This window comes from Saimiri boliviensis, chromosome 10, assembly GCF_048565385.1.
Source record: "Saimiri boliviensis isolate mSaiBol1 chromosome 10, mSaiBol1.pri, whole genome shotgun sequence".
In the NCBI taxonomy this organism is placed as follows: Eukaryota; Metazoa; Chordata; class Mammalia; order Primates; family Cebidae; genus Saimiri; species Saimiri boliviensis.
Genome location: NC_133458.1, coordinates 72,847,953 through 72,875,663, shown reverse-complemented (window position 1 = coordinate 72,875,663; position 27,711 = coordinate 72,847,953). Strand labels below are relative to the sequence as shown.

Sequence of the window (27,711 nt, the reverse complement as noted above, 5' to 3'; positions counted from 1 at the left end):
GTTTGCTGCTATATATCATAACTTTTTTCCCATTCTACTATTAAGGGACATTAGCATTATTTCTGATTTGACAAAAACAAGCAATGGGGAAAGGGTTCCCTATTTAATAAATGGTGTTGGGAAAAACTGGATCCCTTCCTTACATCTTATACAAAAATTCACTCAAGATAGATTAAAGACTTAAACGTAAGAGCTAAAACAATAAAAACCCTAGAAGTAAACTGAAGCTGCTAAAATTCTTACATGAACATTCTTGTATAGTATCCTAATCCACACAAGCACAAAATTGTCTAGAACTGTTTTTGTGAGTTGCAAAGTAATAACAGTAACAGCAATAACAATAAAAAATGCATTGTAGTGTTTATTACATTCCAGGTACTGTTGAACATTTCACGCAGATTAATTCATTTGAATTTAATACTCTCAATGCTGTGAAAACAAAAATTGGTTTGGGGGTAGGGAGACAGACCTTACTTTTATGAATCAAATTACATGTTCAAGGCCAAAAATCTAGGAAAATGGGATTCCAATCCATGTAGTTGGCAGAAGTGTCTGTACTCAACCATCATACCACAATGTAAAACCAACCATCAGTGCAGTAACATGAAAATACAATAGTATTATGCATAATAATCTTCCAATTTACTAGAAAATGCCAAATTGTATTCCAAACACATTATACTCCCACCAGCAGGATAAGAGTTTCTATTATTTATCTTCATCAACACTTGTTATTGTCAGACTTTATCAAACCTGAAAGTTGTGTAATATAATCTCATTGTAATTTATATATGCATTTTTCCCTATTACAAAGGAGGCCAAGGATTTTTTTTATGTTAACTGACCATGTAAATTTCCTTATTTGTGAATTTCTTATTCAATTATTTGCCCATTTTCTATTGAATTTTACCCTTTTTTCATTGATTTATAGGAGTTCTTCAGATGTTCTGTTGGCCATTATATGTGGTGGAACTATCTTTTTATATTCTGAGGCTTGTGTTTGCATTCTTTACTACTTTTAACAAGAAGCTACATTTTAATCAGACTTACTCATTTTGTTCTTTAGAACTTGTGGTGTCTTAAAAGTTTGTTTCTACTTCAATATTTTGAAGATATTTTTTATATTATCTTCTTGCAGTATTGTATTATTGCCTTTCATATTTTGATCTTTAAGAAACCTATAACCAATTTGAGACACCGAAGTTTTTTTTTCCCTAGAAAAATACCACTGTTCCAGAACAGTCTATTGAAAAGCAGTCCTTTCTCCATTATAGTGCAGTACATCATTGCCATAAGTTAAGGCTCCACATAATAAGAAGCTATATTATCTTAATAACTAAAGCTATATTTTGACATCTAGTAGGGTAAGTCTTATTACATTGTTCTTAAGAATGCCTTGGTTATTCTTGGCCCTTTACAATTTCATATAAATTTTAAAATAAGCTTGTCAGTTTTAAAAATTAAAACATTTAGAAATTAGATGAAGACTGCATTGAAACTACAGACCATTTGGAAACAAGATATTTACAATATTAAATCTTCTAATCCTTGACTGTGGAGTGCCACTTTATTTAAGACTTCTTTAATGACTTTAAGTAGAAAGTTTACAATTTCCTTCAGATAATTTTTAACATCTTCTTCTAAACTGGTTTCTAAGTATTTAATATTTGTTGATAAACTACTTATAAATTCTCAGGCTACACAGGAATTCAATTGATAGCAATTTTCGCATTTCTCTTATTCATCTGAATTTGTGGAAATTTGTGGAATCTTCTAGATTCTCTACATATACAATTATATTATCTGAGACTATCAGTTTTGAATCCAGTAGAAGAAATCACAAATATCCTGTCTTTTTCCCAGTCTTAAAGACAAAGCTTTCAATGATTCATCATGTTTGCTGCTGCTGTTCAGTATAAACCCTTTCACTGATAAAGTGCCCTTTATACCTGGTTTGTTAAAAGCATTTTTATCATGAATGGATACTGAATGCTTAGCAAATGCTTTTTCCCCATCTGAGATGATCATAATTAAATCACCTTTATGTGGTTGATCATAGTAATTGGGTTTTTTTTAATGTAAAAACAACTTTGTATTCCTGGCATAAACCCAACTAGTTCCTAGTGAATTATCGTTTGCCAAATTTGTCTTGCTAATGCTTAGTTTAGAATTTTGAATCTATGTTCCTAAGTGAAATTGGCCAGTAATTTTCCTTTCTCATACTTCATTTGCTTTCAGGTATTTGCTGGGCTCATATAGTTAAGAAGTATCACTCTTTTTCTGAAAAGGCTTAAGTTTGAAATTAGTTTTTGAATACTTGTTAGTACTCACCAAGTAAGTTGTTTAGGATGGAATTTTCTTTCTGGGAATATTATAAATTATGATTCAATTATTGTGATGGCTATAGAACTATTTTGTATATTTTGGTAAGCTATATTCTTATTAAAATTCAATTTTTTCTACATGTTACAAATTTACTCGTTTTAAGTTATTCATAATAATATATTTAACATCATAACAGAAATATTTATATCCTCTTCATTCTTGATACAGGATATGTGTGCCTTTTTTTCTTAACTTTGCCAGAATTTTATCACTGTTATGAATCTTAAAAAAAAAAAAAAAAAAAAAAAAAAAAAAAAAAAAAAAACCTTAAAAAGAAATTTCTGCTCTAATCTTTATTTCCATTTGAGTCTCACTCTGTCACCTAGGCTGGAGTGCAGTGGTGCGATCTCAGCTCACTGCAATTTGCGCCTCCCGGGTTCAGCGATTCTCCTGCCTCAGCTTCCCGAGTAGCAGAGACTACAGGTGCATACCATCACGCCCGGCTAATTTTTGTATTTTTAGTAGAGATGGCGTTTCACCATATTGGTCGGGCTGGTCTTGAGCTCCTAACTTCGTGATCCACCCACCTCAACCTCCCAAAGTGTTGGGATTACAGGCGTGAGCCACCACACCTGGCTGGCTTCCATTTTCTTTCAGCTTATTTTGCGTTTTCTATAATAACTTAAGATATATGTATCTTTCCTTAATACATCTTTCTTTCTGCTAAACACATTTAAATCTATCAATTTCTTCCAAGTTCTATTTTAGCTGCAATGCATATATTTTAAGTATTTTCACCACTGTCCAGTTCCACTTCTAGTTTAGATAAGCATTTCTTTGACTCATGGGTTACCTTGAATTGTCTTAACATCCTCAAATAAGGGGTTGCTCAATCATTTACTTACCAGGTAATGCCAATTTTTTTTTTGTTATTGTACTTTGGGCTCTAGGGTACATGTGCACATCCTGCATTCTGCAGGATTGTTCCACAGGTACATACATGCCATGGTGGTTTGCTGTCTCCATCTCCATCATCCTCCCTATCCCCCGCCCCATTGCCTACATCAGGCATTCCTCCTGGTGTCATCCCTCCCCATCCTCTCTGCTGGCCCTCTCCTACTCTCCCTTCCACCCTCCCCACCTAGCCCAATGAGTGTTATTCCCTTCCCTGTGCCCACGTGTTCTCATTGTTCGTCACCTGCCTAGAAGTGAAAACATGGTGTTTGGTTTTCTATTCTTGTCAGTTTGCTGAGAATGATGGTTTCTAGATTTATCTATGTCTCTACAAGAGTCTTGCTCTGTCACCCAGGCTGGGACTACATGCTTGAGCCACTGAGCCTGGCTGGTAATGCCAATTTTGAATTATCTTCCTAGTGAAGTTAACTTTTCATTATGACTCTTTTCCCTAGCAATTTCTTTTTTCCAATACTAATATATACACATCAGCTTCCTTTTGGTTTGTATAACTTTACCCATCACCTTACTTTCCAGTTGCTTGTATTTTATGGTTTAGGTGTTGTCTTTTATAACAGTATATAATTGGTTTCATTTTTTTAATCAGTTAACAATCTGCCTTTAACTGGATAACTCAGTCTATTTACATTTAATGTAATTACTGACATATTTTAGTTATGTCTGTTAGTATTGTCTCATTTTGTTCTACTTATTCCATTTTGTTTTTCTATTTTGTAATTTTCCTATTTCATTTTTCTACTCTACTAGCTTTGAAGTTATACATTCATTTCAATGTAACAATCATTTGTAGTGGTTACACTAGAAATCACATCTATATTTACAATTGTTAATCAGTACATTGTATTCACTTCTCAAACCATCTAAACTTTGAGCTATTCCCTCAGTCATTACCCACCCCCCCACCACACACACATCATTATTCTTGTATGTTTTTAAAATATCTCATTTTTAACCCCACAAAACATCATTATTCAATATAATAAAAGCTCCTTCAGGGTCATCCATTTTTACAATCTTCTTGGTCTTTTATTTCCTCTCATTACACAAAGCACATCCTTTTTTAATTTAAAAAAAATTTAAATTTCAGAGATATATGTGCAGGTTACACAAGTAAACTTGTGTCATAGGGGTTTGTTGTACAGACTATTTTGTAAGGTATTAAGTCTAGTACCCATTAGTTGTTTTTCCTGCTCCCTCTCCCTCCTCCCACTTCCCACCCTCCAACAGGCCTCAGGGTCTGTGTCTGTTGTTCCCCTCTATGTGTCCATGTGTTGTCATCACTTAGCTCTCACTTATAAATGAGAACATGTGGCATTTGGTTTTCTGTTTGTGCATTAGTTTGCTAAGGATAATGGCCTCCAGCTCCATCAACATTTCTGCAAAGAACATGATTTCACTCTTTTATGGCTGCATAGTATTCCATGTTGTATATATACCACATTTTTAAAAATTTTCCACCAACAGCGTATAAGCATTTCTTTTTCTCCAAGACCTCACCAGCATCTGTTATTTTTGGACTTTTTAATAGTAGCCCTTCTGACTGGTGTGAGATAGTATCTCATTGTGGTGTTGATTTGCATTTCTCCAATGATCTGTGATGTTAAGCTTTTCTTATGTGCTTGTTGGCCGCAAGTATGTCTTCTTTTGAAGAGTGTCTGTTCATGTCTTTTGCCCACATTTTAATGAGGTTGTATTTTCCTTACAGATGGTGGACAATAGAACTTTGTCAAATACATAGTTTGCAAATACTTTCTCCCATTCTGTAGACTTCCTGTTTATTCAGGGTAGCTCTTTAGTTGGAATTAGATCCCATTTGTAAATTTTTGCTTTTGTTGTAATTGTTCTTGGCATCTTCATCACGAAATATTTGTCTGTGCCTATGTTGTGAATAATACTGACTAGGTTGTTTTACGGGCCTTTTATAGTTTTGGGTTTTACATTTAAGTCTTTAATCCATCTTGAATTTATTTTTGTACATGGTATAAAGAAGGAGTCCAGTTTCAATCTTCTGCATATGGCTAGCTAGTTATCTGAGCACCACTTATTAAGAGGAAGTCCTTTCTCCATTGCTTGCTTCTGTCACCTTTGTGGGAGATCAGATGGTTGTAACTGTATAGCTTAATTCCAGGCTCTCTATTCTGTTCCCCTGGTCTATGTGTCTGTTTTTGTACCAGTACCATGCTGTTTTGCTTACTGTAGCCCTGTAGTATAAGTCACGTACTGTGATTCCTCCGGCTTTGTTCTTTTTGCATAGGAGTGCCTTGGCTATTTAGGCTTTTTGGTTCTGTATTAATTTTAAAATAGTTTTCTAGTTCTGTGAAGAATGTCATGTTAGCTTAATAGGAATAGCATTGAATCTATAAACTGCTTTGGGTTGATAAAAGGTCATTTTAATAAAATTGGAACTACATTGAGATATCATCTCACACCAGTTCGAATGGCAATCATTTAAAAATCTAGAGACAACAGATGCTGGAGAGGATGTAGAGAAATAGGAACACTTTACACTGTTGGTGGGAATGTAAATTAGTTCAACCATTGTGGAAGACAGTGTGGTGATTCCTTAAGGAATGCTGTAAAGAGTTTGCAGATGTATTTGTTCAGGATGAAAGAAGGCTCCTGAATGTACAACTAGATTTTAAACTTCTTGAGGGCAGGAGCTTTATCTTATCCATTGTTGTATCCTGTTATAGACAGATTAATTATGGATTGACTATCTTTCTCATTGAAAAAGACCAACAGATCAATGGACAGATTGACTCAAAAAAAGGAAGAAAGCATGGACTTAAGGGGGCCCTTCCCGCTATATACAGAGAAAACATAAATCAGTTTCTAAAGAGATGATATAAATTGCAAGTACATCTTAAAGAATAGTCATTTCCGAATCTTGGAGTAGGCCTCCAAAACTGTCTTAATCTGTTTGGGATGCAATAACAAATTACCACAGTCTGAGTGGCTTATAAATATAAATCTGTTTCTCCTAGTTTTGGAGGCTGCAAAGTCCAAGATCAGGGCACCAGCAGATTCAGTGTCTGATGAGGGGCCACTTTCTGCTTCAACATCTTCTCACTGTATCCTCATATGGTAGAAGGGGCAAGAGATCTCTCTGGAGCTTCTTTTATAAGGGTACTAATCCCATATGACAATCACCTCCTAAAGGCTCTACCGCCTAATAGTATCACACTGGGAGTCAGCTTTCAATAACTAAAGATATAAGTCATTTAGCATATTTTTTAAATTCATCTTATTTTTTAGAGGGAGTTACCATTTTTTATATTTAATAAGTTGATTTGTAATCTCCTCAACTATTAGGTAATAAAAAAAAGTTTCAAGGTAGCTACACATTATGTCAGGGGTTATTATAAATGAACACTCTAGGAATATTATACTTTGTATAGTCTGTTATACCAATGATTGATAGTAAGTGAATTTTAAAGTTTCTCCCTAACCTTTTATTGTGAATGAACAGTGATGCAGGGAGAAGAGATGTTCAGAATGAATGTATTTAAAAAATAACCTTGCTAGAATTCTACATCTATCATTATCACAACATACTTCTTTGATGAAGCTAAAGAAAAGCCAGAAGGCTAATATTCTTGGATGAGAATAGCATTTTAAAATTTTTTCAGCAAAATTCTAGAAACTTGTCTATTTTGATCCATTCTTTCCTATTTAGTTGTAAAATCGAATTTCATACATCAAGTGCTATTATTCCAATGACGTTTTTTCAATTGTCACTAGTGATCTTGATCCATATATTACATTTATAATATCCAAAAATAAAATATTTCATTAGTAACAGGCATTTTCAAAGCTTGAATATTTCAAAAACCAGTGATAATTAAAGTAAGGGTTCTAAATTCTTGCATGTCTTGTTAAGCTTTGATGTAGACTACAATTTTGGTTCCGCAGACTCAGAATCACTAAATTACCAATTGGGTTTCGTGGCTTCTTGCATCAGCTCCTGCAACTGTCCAATTTGTTCATCACGAAAGTCATTAAGTTTTTCTTCTGGGAGGAAGATGCCAAAACATGCTTTTCCAGTTGAATTTTGCCTGTTTTCATTAGCTTGTTGCAATAACACTGTTGCATACACCTAAAAAGAGAAAGAATGAAGGTTATAGACATAAAGTTTAACTAGTATTTAACATTAGAAGACTTGAATTCTAATTCCAAGTCACCTATTTTTCCTCATCACTAAATGCAGAAGCATTTGGTTAGGAAGGTACAAATATAGTTGTGAAGATACAATTCATTGATAATTTTATGTGTATCTATTTTTTAGCACTTTAAGAATTTCAATCAATTTTTAGCAAAAATTTTAACCTGAAAATAAGTAGGGCATGGTGAGTTCATGGATGGGCTTCAGGAGCATGCATAAACCACTTCAAAACATGTGCAAAACTGTAGTTACACAAGTATGGACGTCGTTTCTAGGGCCATAGCTTCCAACAGATTCTCAAACAGGAACCATGGGTCTTTTTCCCCCCAGCTTTCATTTTAAACCTTCACATGTATCCCCTAAATACAAGGGGTACATGTGTAGGTTCGTTACATGGTTAATAATTACATGATGCTCAAGTTTTGGGTACTGATCCTGTCACCCAGGGAGTAAGCATGGTAGTTTTTCAACCCATACCTCCCTCCAGTAGTCCATCCTGTCAATTCTTCCCTATTTACATCCATGTGTGCTCAATGTTTAGCTCCCCCTTAACATTTTCTCTGTTCCTGTGTTAATTTGCTTAGAATTATGGCACCCATGCTGCTGTAAAAGGACATGACTTCATCCTTTTTATGGCTGCACAGTATTCCACAGTGACATGTAAGACATCTTCAAGTAAGTCTAAGTTTATTCCTATGTCTTCAAGTACAATTTTAGTTTAAAATACACTGGAGAAAAACTTCTTAAACCTTTAAGCTTTCAATATGTAACAACCATCTGTGTCAAGAAAAACTTTTTCATATTCTAGTTTTGCTTTTTATTCATTAAGTACATTCAGCCTAATATTTCAACTATCCCCATCTGTACAAGTGCCACTGTTTTAAAATAGACTGTCACTCACAGATGAAGTACCAATGTATTTTAGTTCATAAAGTTAAAGTGAATGAACTGGCTAACTATGGATAATGCTGCTACTCAATCTGGCTTGAGATACCTAAATTTCTTGTAATTGCTGGAATGGGAACGTTGCCAGAGCAACTTTAATTCCAAACATTCCAAACCTTAACTTATGGAGAAAATATTTTCTCCATGATTTACAGAAATCCACTTATGAAAACACTTCAGGTTTTCTTAATTCCACTTCTAAGTATATGCTTCAGAGCGGGGTTTTTCAACCTTGGTACTATTTTGTTGGCAGTGGAGAAGGTTGGTGGGAGTCTGCTCTTGCATTGTAGATGTTTAGGAGCAACAACCTCTCCTAGTCTTGATAATCAAAAATGTCTCCAAACACTGCCAAAGGTTTCCTGGTACGCAAAAATCACCCTGGTTGAGAAGTACCAAACATCTGAACAAATATCATACATAAGATGTTCATTGTTAATGCAAAAACTTGGTAACAATTGTACTTTAATAGGAAAGAAGTCAAATACACTAAAACTTACTCAAATAATAAAGAAGTAACAACAAAAAGGCTAAAAGTCTATGTATCAACATGGATGAATCTCCGTAAAAGTTACTCATTTGCAAAAATGGAAATAAATAAATAGCAAAAACAATCTTGAACAAGAACAAAACTAGAGGACTCACAACTCCCAATTTTAAAACTTGAAAGCTACCTTAAAACAGTATGGTACTGGCATTAGTATAGATACATAACACCAATAGAATAGACAGTCTAGAAGAAAATCCTTACATATATAGCCAATAGATTTTTTAGAAAGATGTCAAATCCATTGAATGGAGGAAAAAATAGTCTGATCCCCAAATGGTGCTGGGGGGCAAACTGAATTTCCACATGCAAATGAAGTTAGACCCCCATCTTCCTCCATATACAAAAATGAACTCAAATATAATAGCTAAAATCATGAAAATCCTAGAAGAAAACAAATAGGTAAATCTTTATGACTATGTCCTTTGATTTGGCAATAGGTTCTTAGATATGACACCAAAAGTCCAAGCAGCAACAACAAAAATTGATAAATTGGACAGCATCAAAATTTAAAACTTCTGTGCATCAAAGGACACTTAATAGTGCAAAGACAAGCTACGGAATAAGAAAAAATTTGCAAATCCTATCTGATAAGGGTTTACTATCCAGAATATATTAAGAACCACAACAAAAAAGACACCCAATTTAAAAATGGGTGAAGTACATGAATAGACATTTCTCCAAAGAAGATATACAGATGGCCAAGTACAGGTGCTCAAAATCACTTCTCATTTAAAAAAATGTAAATGAAAACTACAATGATATGCCACTTCACACCAAGATGTCTACTAAAATAATTTTTTAAACTCCAGAAAATAAGGGGTGTTGGCAAGGCTATGAATGATGGGAATATAAAATGGTATAGGCACTGCACAAAAGATTGGCAGTTCCTCAAAGTTAAAACAGAATTACCATATGATTAAATGCACCATAGGTATATACCAAAATAACTGAGAGCATGAACTCAAGCACATATTTGTATACCCATGTTCACAGCAGCAATATTAAAAACAGACAATATTTGGAAAATAACCTTAGATGTCCAGAAGCAAGCAGATAAACAAAATGTGGTATAGACATACAATGGAATATTTATCACCCTTAAAATGGAATAAAGTTCTGATGCATATGACATGGATAAACCTTGAAAACATTATGCTAAGTGAAGCAGCCAAACACAGAAAGACAAATATTATATTATCCCACTTAAATGAAATATGTAGAATAGAGAGTACTAAGGGCTGGGAGGAGGTAGGAAAGGCTGTTACTGCTTAATGGCCACAGAGTTTCTGTTTGGGTGAAGGAAAAATCTGGAATAATGTCTCTATAATGTATCATTTACAGTATCCAGGAAAAATATTCAAAATTATTACAAACATAGCCAAGAGAAAAGGCAATCAATGGAGACCAGTGCCTGAGATTATTCAGACATTAGAATTAGCAGAAAAAGATTTTATAGCACCTACTATAAATGTTATGTAAAAGAAAATAAAGTCCTCATAGATGGGCAGAAAAATTTCAGCAGAGAATGAAGAATCGTAAGAACCAAATAATCTCTAGAACTCAAAAATGCAGTATCTGGAATTTTTTAAATGTCACTTAGTAGACTGGAGATGAAGGGAAGATACATTAAGCTGAAAATATAGCAATAGAAATTATCCAATTTTAAAGACAAAAAAACTATTTAAAAATGAATAAAATATCACTGATCTGTGAAACAATGCCAAAAGATTTACTATACATTTAAGTGGAATCCACAGAAGTGCCTTAGCAGAAAAACAAATTCAAGAAGCTTAGCAAGTTCTAAGCAAAATACAAAATAATACTATACCTAAGCATATAAATTGTTGAAAAATAAAGCAAAATCTTTTTTTTTTAAATTCAAAAAAGAAAATATTTACAAATACGTGCAAATATACAAAACATAAAAACAAGCATGGAAGCAACCAATATCAGGATCCTGATTACCTCTGAGGAGTAAGAAGGGGGAATGGAATTTTAGCTGTACCTTTAGTTACTTTCAAAAAGAGTGATCTCAAGTAAATTCTTCAAAATATCAATATTTGTTAAATCTGAATGGTAAATACATAACTTTTCCAGTTTTGAAAAACTTTATAACTTTATGGCAATGATGCTTCTTATGGAAACTAGAAATCTATTTCATGTGTGAGGAATGATCAGTGAATAAACATCTTGGGTAGGAAGACTGTCATGAAAAGAAAAAAAAAAAAACCCTTTCCCCCTGCACCACCACCCATTACCTACTACTCTTTGACTCCATGTACTTGCAGCAGCATTCCTTTCCTGACAAGACGCAAGAATGACCAAAATAAAAATAACTTCAGGACACAATTTGGAGGTGTCCAGATACAGAAACTGCAGCAATAAAATGTGACTTTATGACTAGGTCACCCTGTCAAGCATATCTACCTGGAGGGAGGAGACTCAGAACAGAAAAATACTACACTACACATTAACTAACAGCATCCTTTGGTTTCAAACTGTTATCATGCTGGCTTCTAAGAATAAAGCTATCCTGAAAGTTAGAAGACTCTTATGATTGCTCTCTTCAACCAAAGAGAATGTGCAGTGCTTCCTCAGGATAAGTTAAGCAGCTGCTTCAAGCAGCAGCAAGCAATTGAAGAGAGACACTTTGAGTACAGTGAGAGCAGGCGCAGCAGGCTGAATGGTGTCCCCAAAAGATGTCAAGTCCTGATCTCGCACTGTTACTTATATATATTATATAAGTCCTAATCTCGCACTGTTACTTATGTACCTTATAGGTTTTGCAGGTGTGATTAAATTAAGGATTTTGAGAGGAGATTATCCTGATCAGTCAGAAAATACATTCACAAGTATTCTTAGAGGGGATAAGAGAAATTAGGCATACGGAGGAGAACGTGATATGAAGACAAAATCATTTTGGAGTGATGTGGCCCAAAGTCAAGGGAATCCTTCATACACCAGAAGCTGAAAGATGTGGATTTCTCCCCTAGAGTCTCACTCTTTAATTAGGGCTCTCTAAAATATACTATTGTTTTAAGCCAACCTGTGGTAATTTATTACAGCACACAGAGGAAATTAATACAGCAGTGAACTACAGAAACAGTTTTAAAGTCTCTTAGTAGAGAAAACTAACCTTCATGCTATACTATTTCCCACCAGAGTTTTTGAAAAGGCAGAGAAGCTGTAGTACCAGTTTATCAGTGACAGAACAATCAGAAATATTTTAAGGCTAGCTGTGCCTTCACTGTACTTTCTAATTCTCTACCATATATTAAACTTGCTTATAGTCTGAATCAAATTGATACTATCAAATTAATGGTATGTCCGAGCACAGTGGCTCACATCTGTAATCCCAGAGCTTTGGGAGGCCAAAAGGACTACAAAGTTTTTAGTAAACCAAACGCCACAAGTTCTCACTTATAAGTGGAAGCTAAATGATCAGAACACGTGAACACAAAGAGGGGAACAGATACCTACATGAGGGTAGGAGAAATAACTATTGGATACTGAGCTTAATGACTCGGTGATGAACTCATCTGTACAACAAACCCCGTGACACAAGTTTACCTATGCAACAAACCTTCACATGTGCCACTAAACCAAAAATTTTAAAACTCATTTATCTATTGTACATTTTTTAAAGAATAAAAATGAACTATATATAAGATTTCTTCTTACCAGCATTTGGGATTGAGCTAAATAAACCATTTCAAGGAATAGCATAAAAAGAGAAACAACCAGATATTATGTGCCTCCTGATAGAAGTACATATTGCCTATACCAAACAGCAACAACAAAAATCAACATGTACCTAATAAGCCTCTACATCTAATTATCAATTTACAGGAAACACAAGAGACGTAAGTGTTAAACGACACCACGGGACTGCAATCAGCATGATTCAGACTATGAAAAACTACGTTAACAACCCCAGTCTCAGAAGTAATAAAGGAAAAATAGCAACTTTACAGTGAGGAAAGCTAAAAGATACCACTCAATGAAATGATCAAGGTAAACATCACCAGTAATAAGTCACACTGCCCTCATGTACCTCCCAATAATTATGCACTGAGAGGATGTATCACCTCTGTGGTGTTCTTCCTAATAACGCACAACCTCAGCCTAATCATAAGAAAACATCAGACGAACTTCAATTAAGGGACACTCTATAAAATAACTCATCAGTACTCTTCAAAAGTTTTAAGGCCATCAATGACAAGGAAAAAGGAAGGAAAGAACTATCACATATTAGGGGAAACTAAGGAGCTCTGATGACTACATGTGATGTCAGATCTTGGATTACGCCCTGCCAACAGGAAAAAAAATAACATTCCTATGAAAGCTAGTGAAACTGAATATACTCTATACTTTAGTCAATACTGCATCAATGTTAACTTCTTAGTTTTTATAAATGTACTATGGTTATGTAGGCTGTTAATAGGGGAAGTCACTTGCAGAATGGTACAGGAAACCTGTACTATCTTTGCAACTCTCTTCTGTAAGTCTAAATTTTAATTCAAAGAGGAAAAAAAAATTAAGATTTAACAGGTATATTAACTCATTATAATACATATATTTATTTCTTATTTGAACAAAAATGCTAGCAGTGGCTCATGCCTTAAATTCTAGCACTTTGGGAGGTGGGTAGATCACCTGAGTCCAGGAGTTAAAGACTAGCCTGGCCAATATGGTGAAACCTCATCTCTACAAAAAATACAAAACTTAGCTGGGCATGGTGGCATGCACCTGTAATCCCAGCTATTCAGAAGGCTAAAGCAGGAGAATTGCTTGAAACTAGGAGTCGGAGGTTGCAGTGAGCCACAGTTGTGCCCCTGTGTTCCAGTCTGGGTGATAGAGTAAGACTGCCTTTAAACAAAATAGAGAATCCAGAAACATAAAAAACTGACTGAACCTTTGGCATTATTTCTAATTTTGGAGGTGACATAATAGTACAGTCATGACTTTAAAGAGTCTCTTTTAGGGACCTATTAAAATATCTGTACATTAAAATTTTATGTTTGTGATTTGATTTAAAAATAATATGGAAGAAATAGGTGTGGGTACAGATCAACTCATGGCCAATCGGGTTGCATAACTGTTGAAGTCGAGCAATAGATACAAAGTGGTTCATTATATTTTCTCTACATCTGTATGTGATTGAGATTTATCCCATTAATTTTTTAAAAAATGCACATACATGTGCACACACACACATTCATATATAACTTAAAATTAGAAACATTCAACCAAAACTATTATCAACAAAGCTTCCCAGGTACTGAAGAGCTACTCTTGGCCTAAGTCTAAACACAAGCCTATAACTCTGGAAAGAGAATGTTCTCATATAGTTTTATCAAACCAAAAATCACAGCTCTCAATTCTTTTTGTTTCAATGAGTGAAGGATACTGTCTTCAAAGCCCAATTTAAATTTTTGAAAATCAGCAAAGAAAAAACAAACCGTGTTTTACTCAGATTCAAATACTGGTAAACCATCACAAGATTTTTTTCTTGTGAATGTATCATGGTGCAAGAAGAAAAAAAACTAGTTAGCTTTGAAGGTATCTTTTCTCAATCTCGAGAGCTTAATATTTCAATGAAATCATAATAACATGGCTAACAAACTTTTATACTTCTTGCTGTTAATTTGTTAGATTCTCATGCTGTCAATTAACCAATTTACTGTCATTCCTTCCTCTCTACTAAGTGTTCATTAGAGCAGGAGTCCCCAACCTCTAGGCCACAGACTGGTACAGTCAATGGCCTGTTACGAACCAGGCAAGCATCACCTCCTGTCAGGTCAGCAGTGGCATTAGATTGTCATAGGAGCATGAACCCTATTGGAAATTGCTTATGCAAAGGATCTATGTTGTGTGCTCCTTATGAGAATCTAATGCCTGATGATCTGAGGTGGATCCGGTTCATCCCAAAACCATCTTCCACAACCAGTGGAAAAATTGTCTTCCACAAAACCAATCCCAAAAAGGTTGGGGAACACCTAAAGTTCTTTTATAAAGAAAGCCTTGACTTACCAGTAGTTATTCTTCTGTTTCTAGAAATATTAAACATATAATTTTTTACAATATACATTTTTAAAATCCAAGACATACCAAAATCATTTTTAAATAGGTTTCACAGTAATTTCCTCATCAAAACCATGGGATTTCAGAATTGTCACTTTAGCACATAGCTGGTGAACCTTTATTTAATTTACTTTGTGTACCATTACTATTTACATTTATAATGTGAAACACTGAATTTCCCCAGAGGCTAGCATCAAAGAGGCACAATTCCTTACATAACTGACATACAAAAATTGAGACTGACTGGGTCAATAAACAAATCTGGGTCACAATTTAAGATTTCAATAAAGAACAGCATTGGAAGAAGAGAATGGGGTTTGAATATGGAATGGTGATACAGTCACAGAAAGACAAGAACCAAGAAAACAGTGGATTTCAGAGAGTTGAGGACTCTGTGAGTAACAGGACTATGAAGGCAGAAAAGCTACTGGATCCATTTATACCTTAAAACATACATACATATAGAAAGAATTATAAGGATTGGTCAAATTAACTAGTTAATCTAGGCTACAGAAAAGTATGCAATAGTTAAAAATCAGGTCAAACATGTACTGACATGAAAAGCTTCCCAAGTAAAATAACCAGCAAAAATATGCCATTTGTATATGCTTCAAAACATGTACAAATTTATATATGTGAAGAATTATATATTTGTATACAAAAACAAAGGCTGAAAGGATACCGAGAAATTTTTGAAGAATACTTTTTCACATTTTGTTCTGAAGACCTCAGCTCTGTACTGTTTTGGTATTTTATAATAATACTATTTAAGTAATTAAATGAAAGGGAAAGAAAGTAGGGAGGAATAGCTATAGGAAAAATTTGCAGATAAATCACATATCTGGTATTTGCTCAACTGTGTTCTTTAAAACAAAATTCCACATAAATAACCCAAAACTAATAATGATATATGAAAATCTGAACTGTCAAGCTCTGTAAATAAAGAAAATTAGTTGCCTCACAAAAGGCTATTTGTATTTCGAAAAAAATGTATCATAGGCCTCCTTTAATACTAAAATGAAGTGGTTTAAAACATTTTATGAAAACAGCATTTTTAAGGTACTCATCGACTATACAGAGTTGAAGAAAATACCAAACTGTGTAACATCTGTACCATTAAAAATGACTTTTAAAATATTTTATATACAAAGAATTTCCTCAATAGCATAAAAGATTTTAGGTTAAATCATAAAAATACTGCCACAATCAGAATTAGTCTGATGCCTATCATTCTTTTGAATTACATAAATTATAAATTCCCTTTTAAAATAGGCATACATGGTGTTACCATTCTCACAACTTCCTGGATAGCTAAAATGACAATTTTTTATAGATTATTTGTATTCTTCAATGTAAACATCCAAAGAGAAAGCCAAATATTAGATCTGGGGAAGAAAAGGGTAACTTTTGCCCCGAATTATTCAATTATTCTAAGATTCTACTTAGCAACACTGAACCAATAAACCTAAGTTAGGAGGATTTGATCAAGCTTTCCCCAGAGAACTTATTAAAAATATCATGTCTCCTAGAGGAGTAAAAACAAAAACACCACTTTCCACAAGAAACCTAAAAGTTACCTGAATTACTATAACTACATTCAAAGCCACTGTGGGGATTTGAATCACATCTGCCCAAGTCATTAATACAGAATATATTACAGAAAAAAAGAACCTACATCGGCAATGACAATAAATTTGGCTTATTGGGCTCATTCTGACCAAGTTTTATGATTTCCAAGTCACAGATAGATTATACATGCTATTTCTTAGCCTGCAAACACTTGTAATATACAATACTTTGATTTACAGAATGTAAAGAATAGAAAGTAACACTAGTGTCACCAACAAGTGAATTTCTCAGGTGGCCAAGAAGCTTAACCCTCTGTGAAGTTAAATTCCCCAGGTTCCTCTGTAAAGCCAACTCAAGATTCACCTGTGACTCCCAAAGATCAGCAGAAAAGGTGTTAGTTGTGACATAGCACAGCAAAGAAAAAAAAAAGAAAAGTAAAAACAAAGTTATTGGCTAAGAAAGTAGTAAGGAAATGTTATAGAAAACCTAGTTCACAAATATTCTTTACATTTGTCTACAATAAATTCTGTATGCCTGTGATATTGGACACTTACAAATTAAATGTCATAATGTCAGAAATGAGAAGTCAGCACAAAAAATAAGCACATTCTTGTTTATGAAAATCATCCAAAAGTTCCTAGAAACAGTAATAGCATTGTACTTAAGGTAATATTACATAACTTGTTTTACTTCACCATCTAAAAATGTATTCATAAAACTTATTTTAAAAATGCATTTTCCTGATTGGGTAAATGGACTATTTGTACATTTTACACTTTTTTGTTTGTTTGTTGTTTTTTTTTTTTTTTTGTAGATAGTGGTTTATTTAGAGAGAGACAGAGAGAGAAACAGGAGGAGAGAGTAAGAAACAGCTACCTCTCACACTGAGTAACAGAAAAGATCATTTTATGTTTTATATACAAACTTAAAATTTATTTTTTAGTAATATAATTTCCCTACGTGAAAAGAGAGAGAGAGTGTAATAGCAAGGAATAGAATACAGTGAGGCACAGGAAATTTTCTGGAGTGACAGACTTTTCTGTTACTTTGACTGTGGTGATAGTTTCACGGGTGGATACATATTTCAAAACTCACCAAAGTGTATACATTAATATGTGTGGTTCACTGTGGATCCATGATGCCACAGTAAAGCTCTTATGCTTAAAAAAAAAAAAAAAAAAAAGGAACTAGCCAACTCCTTCTTACATTACTCACTTACTCACTTATACCCCAATGCCATTTTTGGAGGTTAGGATGGGTTCTAGGAAATTAGCAAGAAAGTAAGCTTAACTATACTAACGAAGGATGACAATAATCCAGTTAGATAAAAATGCCTGGACACTGATTTAAAAATGGATGGAGAACAAAAAACAGCTTATGAGGCTGATATCTAAAACTCAAAAAAAGCTTTTGAAAAAATTCTTTTCCTCCAAATACTTTACTATCAATATTAATCATCAAAAACTAGCTAAATTGTAATAGTTAAGAAAATAGAACAAAAAGTTCACTCCTAGACATTAAAACGTACAGAGTTCAAAACTCTAATTTGATTTTTCTTTTTTTTTACATTTTTATAATCAGGCTTTTTAACTCTACAGAAAAAAAAATGCATTTAACAATAGATTTTTAACTACCTGTTAATCTGCAATGCAGGTTAATTCTATATTACACACACACACACACACACACACACACACATAAACCGACTTAAGAACATGATGCATTCAAATTCTATTATGATGTAATCTGTTTAGAAAATACTCAATTCATTGAGAAAATAAAATGAGTATGTTTTATAACAAATTTAGATTGTAGCTGTCATCAAAAAAATATATAGCAATCTCCATAATTCTTACTCTCCAAAGGTATCTATTATCAAGTGAGTTACTACATCAAATCAAGTAACATTTTTAAAAATCACGTGAAACTGACAATACCTTTACAGTTCAATTTGGGGTAATACAGATCCAAAGCAGACTACTATGATATTAATACTTTGTTTCTGAAAGGCAAATTTTAACAGAACATTTAAATATACTATAATGTCTTACAAGTTATCTTCTGCATTTAAATGTTATTCTAATTAACCTAATGAAAGAGAGTAGCATTATCACAATAACATTCACCCAAAATCTACACATCTGTAATCAATCTAAAATACCAAACAAATAAGATAGTGCACTCACTAAAGGAGAATATATGAGAATAAGTATATAAGAAATTAACATGATATTTATTGATACGCTTAAAACATGGGATAAAAGAAGAGGGAACAAAAATTAGTTAACGAAGTAACATCATAACGAATGTAAAAGGCATGAGGAAAACACAGAAGCCAAGTACATGAAACCTCCCACTTTGGGGTCAACACCTATCCCAATTACACCCCCAGTTAGCAGGAAGAAGTTAGAGGAGTTGTCTCACTTTTTCCATTTCATTAGCCCATATCTTAAGATTAAGGTGTTATAAAACCCAAAGGGAGGGACTGAAACCACCACTGCAAAATTATAACTGAAACAGTGAAAGAGATCTGACCAACTCCATCTTGCTTCTAACCTCTAAGCTGTCCTTATTCATTCCTAGGCACAGACTGAATTAACTTTGGGAGAAATTAGTTTACAGTTTGAAATAAAGATAATCTTTCCCAAAACGAACCCCCTTCTTGTCTAGGGACTAGACTGCTGTTTGTAGGACTAACAAATTAGCTAAAAGATTATGATTTAAGAGTCATGCAGCTGGAGGCTACATTTTGACTCTCCCCAAATTGCTCCTGGGAATAATACCACTATTGTGAAACTTAAGATTGATGTGGGATTTTTTTTCTCTAAGTTTAGTTCAGCTAAATTCAGGTTCTTGTCTCATAACCAGGAAAAATTGGGCATCTGAACACTGAAGGGTGAGGAGGGCAAAATTTATCAAGCAAAAAGAAAGCTCTCGGCAAAAAGAGGGAGTCCTGTCAGCAGGTTCCCACCTCACAAACTGAATACCAGGGCTCCCACACATGAGCTGAAGAGACCAGGCTACTCCCCTGCATAAGGCACCAGCTCCTGGTGGCTCCACCCTATTCCCCCAGTGCATGTGGACCTCCAGTTCATTGTGGGCATGCCCAGGCAAGACCCTGTGCAGGTATTCCCTTATCTGCACAAAAACATCCAGTGTAAACACTTGTGGGGCTGGTTGGAGATTGTCCAGAGACCCTTTCTTACCTGCCTAGGCATTTGTCCACCTCCTGCCTCTATCAAGATTAGTTCTTATTTTGCAGACCCTGCACTTGGTTCAGCTGGCACTACCCACCAGACCAATAAACTGGCTCATCTGATCTTGTGGCCCCTGACCCAGGAACTGACTCAGTGCAAGAGGATAGCTTCAACTATGTATGATTTAATCTCTGATACAATCAATCAGTACTCCAGACTGTTCTCCACCCAGCAAATCATCCTTAATAACCCAGATCCCAAGTGCTCAGAGAGACTGATTTGAATAATAATAAACTTGCCTCCTAGACAGCTGACTCTGTGTGAATTACTCTTTCTCTATTGCAATTCCCCTGTCTTGATAAACTGGCTCTGTCTAGGTAGCAGGCATGGTGAACACATTGGGTAGTGCATTAGTCTATTCTCATACTTCCAAAAAAACTACGTGAGACAGGGTAATTTTTTTTTTCCTTTTTTTTTTTATTGCATTTTAGGTTTTGGGGTACATGTGATGAACATGCAAGATTGTTGCATAGGTACACACTTGGCAGTGTGGTTTGCTGCCTTCCGTCCCCTCACCTGTATCTGTCATTTCTCCCCATACTATCTCTTCCCACCTCCCCACCCCCCCCACCCCTCCCCCATTTCCCCCCAACGGACCCCAGTGTGTAGTGCTCCCCTCCCTGTGTCCATGTGTTCTCATTGTTCAACACGAGACTGGGTAATTTTTTAAGAAAAGATGTTTAACTGACTCACAGTTCCAAAGCCTGAACAGGAAACATGACTAAGAGGCCTCAGGAAATGTACAATCATAGCAGAAGATGAAGGGAAAGCAAGCACCTTTTCCACATGGCCGCAGGAGAGTGAGCGAGCCAAGGCGGAAGTGCTACACACCTTTAAATCATCAGATCTCATGAGAACTCACTATCATGAGAACAGCAAGGTGGAAATCTGACCCTATGATCCAATCACATCCCACCAGGCCCCTCCTCCAACTCAGCATGAGATCTGGGAGGGGACACAAATCGAAACCATATCAGGTGGTTACATGTAAATCCACCCTGAAAACACTCCTCTTTAACTGCCTTGGCATGAAAAGAAAAAATCATTGAAAGCTGTAAAATCTTATCAAGCATTGTCAAGAAAGAAAGTGCCTAGATCAAATTAGTATTTTGATGCCCTGAGCAAGACCCTATAGTGGATAAAGTACATAAAATCCATTACGCATTGTTGACTATGCTAAATGAATAACTTTCAGATGGCAATTATTTTTACTATTCTCTAAGATTCTTCATTTGACACCTTATTTCACCAGCATCATTACTAACTACCTATAGTTCCTGTAAACCCAAAATAAAATTCTAAGCTGCCCCCACCCCCCTTCCCCCCAACAATTAACTGAATAGTCCCTTCTCTTGGTCAAGGGCATTCTAAAGTAAACCTGAAATATTAGTTCAGGCCATGATGGGAAAGGGTGGTCTGGCATGCCTCATCATACCTTCTTCCCTTTGGAATTCTGGCACAGCTGACCAGCATTAACATTAAAACAGAAACCTTAAAACTAACAGAATAGACTGTGTAAGTCTGACAGAAACATTTACAATCTATTCTCTCTGAAGGCTGCTATCAAGAGGCCTCATCTCCATTTCCACAACCCCTTATCTTAACCCAGTAACTCCCTATTATTGATTCCAGGTCTTCAGATAAACTCTTTCAACCAATTGCCAATCAGAAAATCTTTAAATCTACCTATGACCTGGAACTCCCACTTTCCCCAATTCGAGTTGTCCCCACTTTCCAGACTGAACCAATGTACATCTTAAATGTATTTACTGATGTCTTATGTTCCCTAAAATGTATAAAGCCAACCTATAGACCAACCACCTTGGGCATATGAAGTCAGGACCTCCTGAGGCTGTGTCACGGGCATGTCCTTAATTTTGACAAAATACTCCAAACTGATTAGTCGAGACTTGTCTCAGACACTTTCTGGTTTATATTGCCAAATATTCTATATCCGTGCATCAGCAGCCATTATATTCCCTCTGTTTAGCAGGTTCTTATTTACTTCATGGAATAAGATTTCAAGACTCAGTTCAAGTGTCATTTTCTTTCCCTGCCCCAGGTTTGCCTCTATGCTCCTTGGCACTCTGCACACAGGTTTTTATAGCAGACTTCTTACTGCTGATGTTGACAATAAAGTCCTCAAAACATACAATCCTGCCAAGACACCCACATGCCTTCAATGTCTAGCAATACCAGGCACTGACATACATTTATTAAAGAAAAAAGGCGGCATTGCTGGCAAAATGGCCGAATAGGAAGAACTCCTGTGTGCAGCTCCCAGCAATATAGACACAGAAGGTGGGTGATTTCTGCATTTCCAACTGAGGTACCTGGTTCATCTCATTGGGACCTGATTCATCTCAGTTGGACAGTGGGTGCAGCCCAAGGAGAATGAGCCAAAGCAGGGTAGGGCTTGCCTCAGCCATGAAGCTCAAGGGGTTGGGGAACTCCCTCTCCTAGCCAAGGGAAGCCATTAGGGTCTGTCCCCTGCACTCTGGCCCAGATACTGCCCTCTTCCCACAGTCTTCACAACCCACAGACCAAGAGATTCCCTCTGGTACCTGTACCACCACCTGGGTTTCCAGCACAAAACTGGGCAGCCATCTGGGCATACATAGAGCTAGCAGCAGAAAATTTTTTCATACCCCAGTGGCACCTGGAACCCTGGAACACCAGCAAGACAGAAACATTCACCCCTGGAAAGGGGGCTGAAGCCAGGGAGCCAAACGGTCCAGCTCGGTGGGTCTGTGCCCCCAGGAGACCAGCAAACTAAGATCCACTGGCTTGAAATTCTTGCAGCCAGCAGAGCAGTCTGAGATTGACCTCAGACACACAAGGTTGGTGGAGGAAGGGGTGTCTGCCATTGCTGAGGTTCGAGTAGGCAGTTTTAACCTTACAGTGTAAACAAAGCTGGCAGGAAGCTCAAACTGGGCAGAGCCCACCACTATTCAGCAAGGCCATTGCAGGCAAACTGTCACACTAGATTCCCTCCTTTCTGGGCAGGACATCTCTGAAAAAAGTCAGCAGCCCATCAGGGTCTTATAAATAAAGCCCCCACTTTCCTTGAACAGAGCACGTGGGAAAAGGGGCAGTTGTGGGTACAGCTTCAGTAGACTTAAACGTACCTGCCTGGCAGCCGTGAAGAGAGCAGGGAATCCCCCAGCACAGCCTTCAGGCTCTGATAAGGGACAGACAGCCTCAAGTGGATACCTGACCCTCTTGTATCCTGACTGGGAGATACCTACTAGTAGGGGTTGACAGATACCACACACAGGAGAGCTCTGGCTGGCATCTGACGGGTACCCCGCTGAAACAAAGCTACCAGAAGAAGGAACAGGCAGCAATATTTGCTGTTCTGCAGCCTCTACTGGTGATACCCAGGCAAGCAGGATCTGGAGTGGACCTCCAGCAAACTCCAGCCAACCTGCAGCACAGGGGCCTGACTGTTGAAAGGAAAACTAACAAAAGAAATCGTTTCAAAATCAAAAAGTACATCTACTCAGAGACCCCATACAAAGGTCACTGACTTCAGAGACCAAAGGTAGATAAATCCATGAAGATTGGGAGAAACCAGCGCAAAAAGGCTGAAAACTCCAAAAACAAGAACACCTCTTCTCCTCCAAAGGATGACAACCCCTCGCCAGCAAGGGAGCAAACCAGATGGAGAATGAGTTTGACATACTGACAAAAGCAGGCTTCAGAAGGTGGGTAATAACAAATTCCTCCAAGCTAAAGGAGCATATTCTAACCCAATGCAAGGAAACCTTGAAAAAAGGTTAGATGAATTGCAAATTAGAAAAAAAGCAGTTTAGAGAAGAACATAAACAACATGATGGAGCTGAAAAACACAGCAAGAGAACTTCATGAAGCATACACAAGTTTCAATAGCTGAATTAATCAAGTGGAAGAAAGGATATCAGAGGAAAAAGAACAATTCAATGAAATAAAGCAAGAAGACAAGGTCAGAGAAAAAAGAGTGAAAAGAAATGAATGAAGCCTCCAAGAAATATGGGATTGCCTGAAAAGACCAAATTTATGTTTGATCAGTGTACCTGAAGGTGACGGGGAGAATGAAACCAAGTTGTGAAACACTCTTCAGGGTATTATCCAGGAGAACTTCTTCAAGCTAGCAAGGCAGGCTAACAATCCAATTCAGGAAACGCAAAAAACACTAGAAAGATACTCCTTGAGAAGAGCAACCTGTAGACACATAATCCTCAGATTCATCAAGGTTGAAATGAAAAAAAAAAATGCTAAGGGCAGCCAGAGAGAAAGGTCAGGTTACCCACAGAGGGAAGCCCATCAGAGTCACAGTGGATCTCTCTACAGAAACCCTACAAGCCAGAAGATGGTGGAGGCCAATATTCAACATTCTTAAAGAAAAGAACTTTCAACCCAGAATTTCATATCAAGCCAAACTAAGCTTCATAAGCAAAGGAGAAATAAAATCCTTCACAGACAATCAAATGCTGAGAGATTTTGTCACCACCAGGACTACCTTACAAAAACTCCTGAAGGAAGCACTAAACATGGAAAAGAACAGCCAATACCAGCCACTGCAAAAACATACCAAATTGTAAAGACCATCAATATTATGAAGAAACTGCATCAACTAATAAGCAAAATAACCAACTAGCATCAAAATAGCAGGATCAAATTCACACATAACAATGTTAATCTTAAATGTAAATGGACGAAATGCCCCAATTAAAAGACACAGACTAGCAAGTTGGATAAAGAGTCGAGACCCATAGTGTGCTGTATTCAGAAGACCCATCTCACGTGCAAAGACACACATAAGGCTCAAAATAAAGGGATGGAGGAATATTTACCAAGCAAATGGAAAGCAAAAAAAAAAAAAAAAAAAGCAGGGGATGCAATCTTAGTCTCTGATAAAACAGACTTTAAACTATCAAAGATCAAAGCGACAAAGAAGGGCATTATATAACAGTAAAGGGATCAATGCAACAAGAAGGGCTAACTATCCTAAATATATATATGCACCCCTTACAGGTTCACCCAGATTAATAAAGCAAGTTCTTAATAACCTACAAAGAGACTTAGACTCCCACACAATAATAGTGGAAAACTTTAACACCCCATTGTCAATAGCAGACAGAACAGCAAGACAGAAAATTAATAAGGATATCCAAGACTTGAACGCAGTACTGCACCAAATAGACCTAATAGATATCTACAGAATTCTCTACCCCAAATCAACAGAATATACATTCTTCTCATCACCACATCAAACTTATCTAAAATTGACCACATAATTGGAAGTAAAACACTCCTCAGCAAATGCAAAAGAATAGAAATCTTAAAAAACAGTCTCTCAGACCACAGTGCAATCAAATTAGAACTCAGGGCTAAGAAACTCAAAATTGCACAGCTACATGGAAACTGAACTACCAGATTCTGAATGACTACTGGATAAATAACAAAATGAAGGCAGAAATAAAGATGTTCTTTGAAACCAATGAGAATGAAGACACAATGTACCAGAATCTCTGGGACACATTTAAAGCAGTGTGTAGAGGGAAATTTATAGCACTAAATGCCCACAAGAGAAAACAGGAAACATCTAAAATCAACACCATAACCTCACAATTAAAAGAACTAGAGAAGCACACGCTATTCAAAAGTTAGCAGAAGACAAAAAATAACTAAACTCAGAGCAGAACTGAAAGAAATAGATATAAGAAAAACTCTTTGAAAAATCAATGAATCCAGGGGCTGGTATTTTGAAAAGATCAACTAAATAGATAGGCCACTAGCCAGACTAATAAAGAAGAAAAGAGAGAAGATTCAAATAGATGCAATAAAAAATGATAATGGGGATATCACCATGGATCCCACAGAAATACAAACTACCATCACAGAATACTAAAAATACCTCTATGCAAATAAACCAGAATATCTAGAAGAAACTGATAAATTCCTGGACACTTATACCCTCCCAAGACTAAACCAGGAAAAAAGTCAAATCACTTACAAGGTCTGAAATTGAGGCAGCAATTAATAGCCAACCAATCAAAAAAATGTCCAGGATCAAATCATTTCACAGCCAAATTCTACCAGGGGCACAAAGAGGAGCTGGTACCATTCCTTCTGAAACTATTCCAAACAACAGAGAAAGAGAGAATCCTCCCTAACTCATTATATGAGGCTAAAATCATCCTGATAACAAAACCTGGCACAGACACAATTAAAAAAGCAAATTTCAGGCCAATATCCCAGATGAACATTGATGCAAAAATCTTCAATAAAATACTGGCAAACTGAATCCTGCAGCACATCAAAAAGCTGCACATCAAGTCAGCTTCATCCCTGGGATGTAAGGCTGGTTCAACATACACAAATCAATAAACATAATCCATCATATAAATGAAACCAAGACAAAAACTATATGACTATCTCAATAGATACAGAGAAGGCCTTTGACAAAATTCAACAGCCCTTCATGCTAAAAATTCTCAATAAACTAGGTACTGATGGAATGTACCTCAAAATAGTAAGAGCTATTATGACAAACCCACAGCCAATATCATACTGAATGGGCGAAAACTGGAAGCATTCCTTTTGAAAACTAGCACAAGACAACCGATGCCCTCTCTCACCACTCCTATTCAACATAGTATTGGAAGTTCTGACCAGGGCAATCAGGCAAGAGAAAGAAAGGAAACATATTCAAATAGGAAGAGAGGAAGTCAAATTGTCTCTATTTGCAGCTGACATGATTGTATATTTAGAAGACCCCATCATCTCACCCTAAAATCTCAAGCTGATAAGCAACTACAGCAAAGTCTCAGAATACAAAATCAATGTGCAAAAATCACAAGCATTCCTATACACCAATAATAGACACAGAGCCAAATCATCAGGGAACTCCCATTCACAATTGCTACAAAGAGAATAAAATGCCTAGGAATACAACTTACAAGGGGAACAAATAACTTCAAGGAGAACTACAAACCACTGCTCAAGAAAATAAGAGAGGACATAAACAAATGATAAAACATTCCATGCTCATGGATAGGAATAATTAATATTGTGAAAATGCTCATACTGCCCAAAGCAATTTATAGATTCAAAGCTATCCAACCAAGCTACCATTGACTTTCTTCAAAGAACTAGAAAAAAACTACTTTAAATTTCATACGGAACAAACAAAAAAAAAAGAGCCCATATAGCCAAGACAATCCTAACCAAAAAGAACAAAGCTGGAGGCATCACACTTCCTGATTTCAAACTATACTACAAGGCTACAGCAACCAAAACAGCATGGTACTAGTACCAAAACAGATATACAGACCAATGGAAAAGAACAGAGGCCTCAGAAATAATGCCACATCTGCAACCAATTGATCTTTGACAAAGCTGACAAAAACAAGCAATGGGGAGATGATTCCCTATTTAATAAATAGTGTAGCGAAAACTGGCTAGCCATATGCAGAAAACTGAAACTGGACCCCTTCCTTACATCTTAGACAAAAATTAACTTATAATGAATTAGACTTAAACATAAGACCTAAAACCACAAAAAAAACCCTAGAAGAATATAATGTGATCTCCTGGGTGGAATCCTGGAACAGAAAAAAGCCATTAGGCTCATGACCTAAGCTAATGTGAATAAAGGCCAAGCTAAATGAGAATAAGAATGGATTTTAGTAATAATGTATCAGTATTAGTTCATTAGTTGTAACAAATGTACCATATTTTCTTTTTTAATGGCAAAAAGTTTAATGCTGTTAGCTTTATATCAGTGATATTAGATGCTTCAAATGGAAAACCAGTTAAATTAAATCTAGGTGCAGGCTGAATTCTTTATCAAATTCATGGAG

General features: G+C 36.0%; 1 protein-coding gene and 1 long non-coding RNA gene across 3 annotated transcripts in view; one reads left to right on the top strand and one right to left on the bottom strand.

Moving 5' to 3' along the window:
• The window catches only part of LOC141580092 (uncharacterized), a 70,364-nt gene extending 50,048 nt beyond the window's left edge, over positions 1 to 20,316 (top strand). Inside the window, exons 2-3 of one of the 2 annotated variants that reach the window (XR_012512128.1) lie at positions 8,047 to 8,137; positions 12,804 to 20,316. This is a non-coding gene — a long non-coding RNA (uncharacterized LOC141580092). Of the gene's footprint in view, positions 1 to 8,046 lie in introns of both variants that reach the window. The other variant, XR_012512129.1, reaches the window with a different exon arrangement.
• Positions 336 to 27,711, bottom strand: part of SDHAF3 (succinate dehydrogenase complex assembly factor 3) — a 58,714-nt gene continuing 31,338 nt past the window's right edge. The window contains exon 2 of the mRNA XM_003921238.4: positions 336 to 7,396. Within this exon, the coding sequence (XP_003921287.1) occupies positions 7,229 to 7,396 (168 nt within the window). The 3' untranslated portion in view covers positions 336 to 7,228. The remainder of the gene's footprint in view (positions 7,397 to 27,711) is intronic.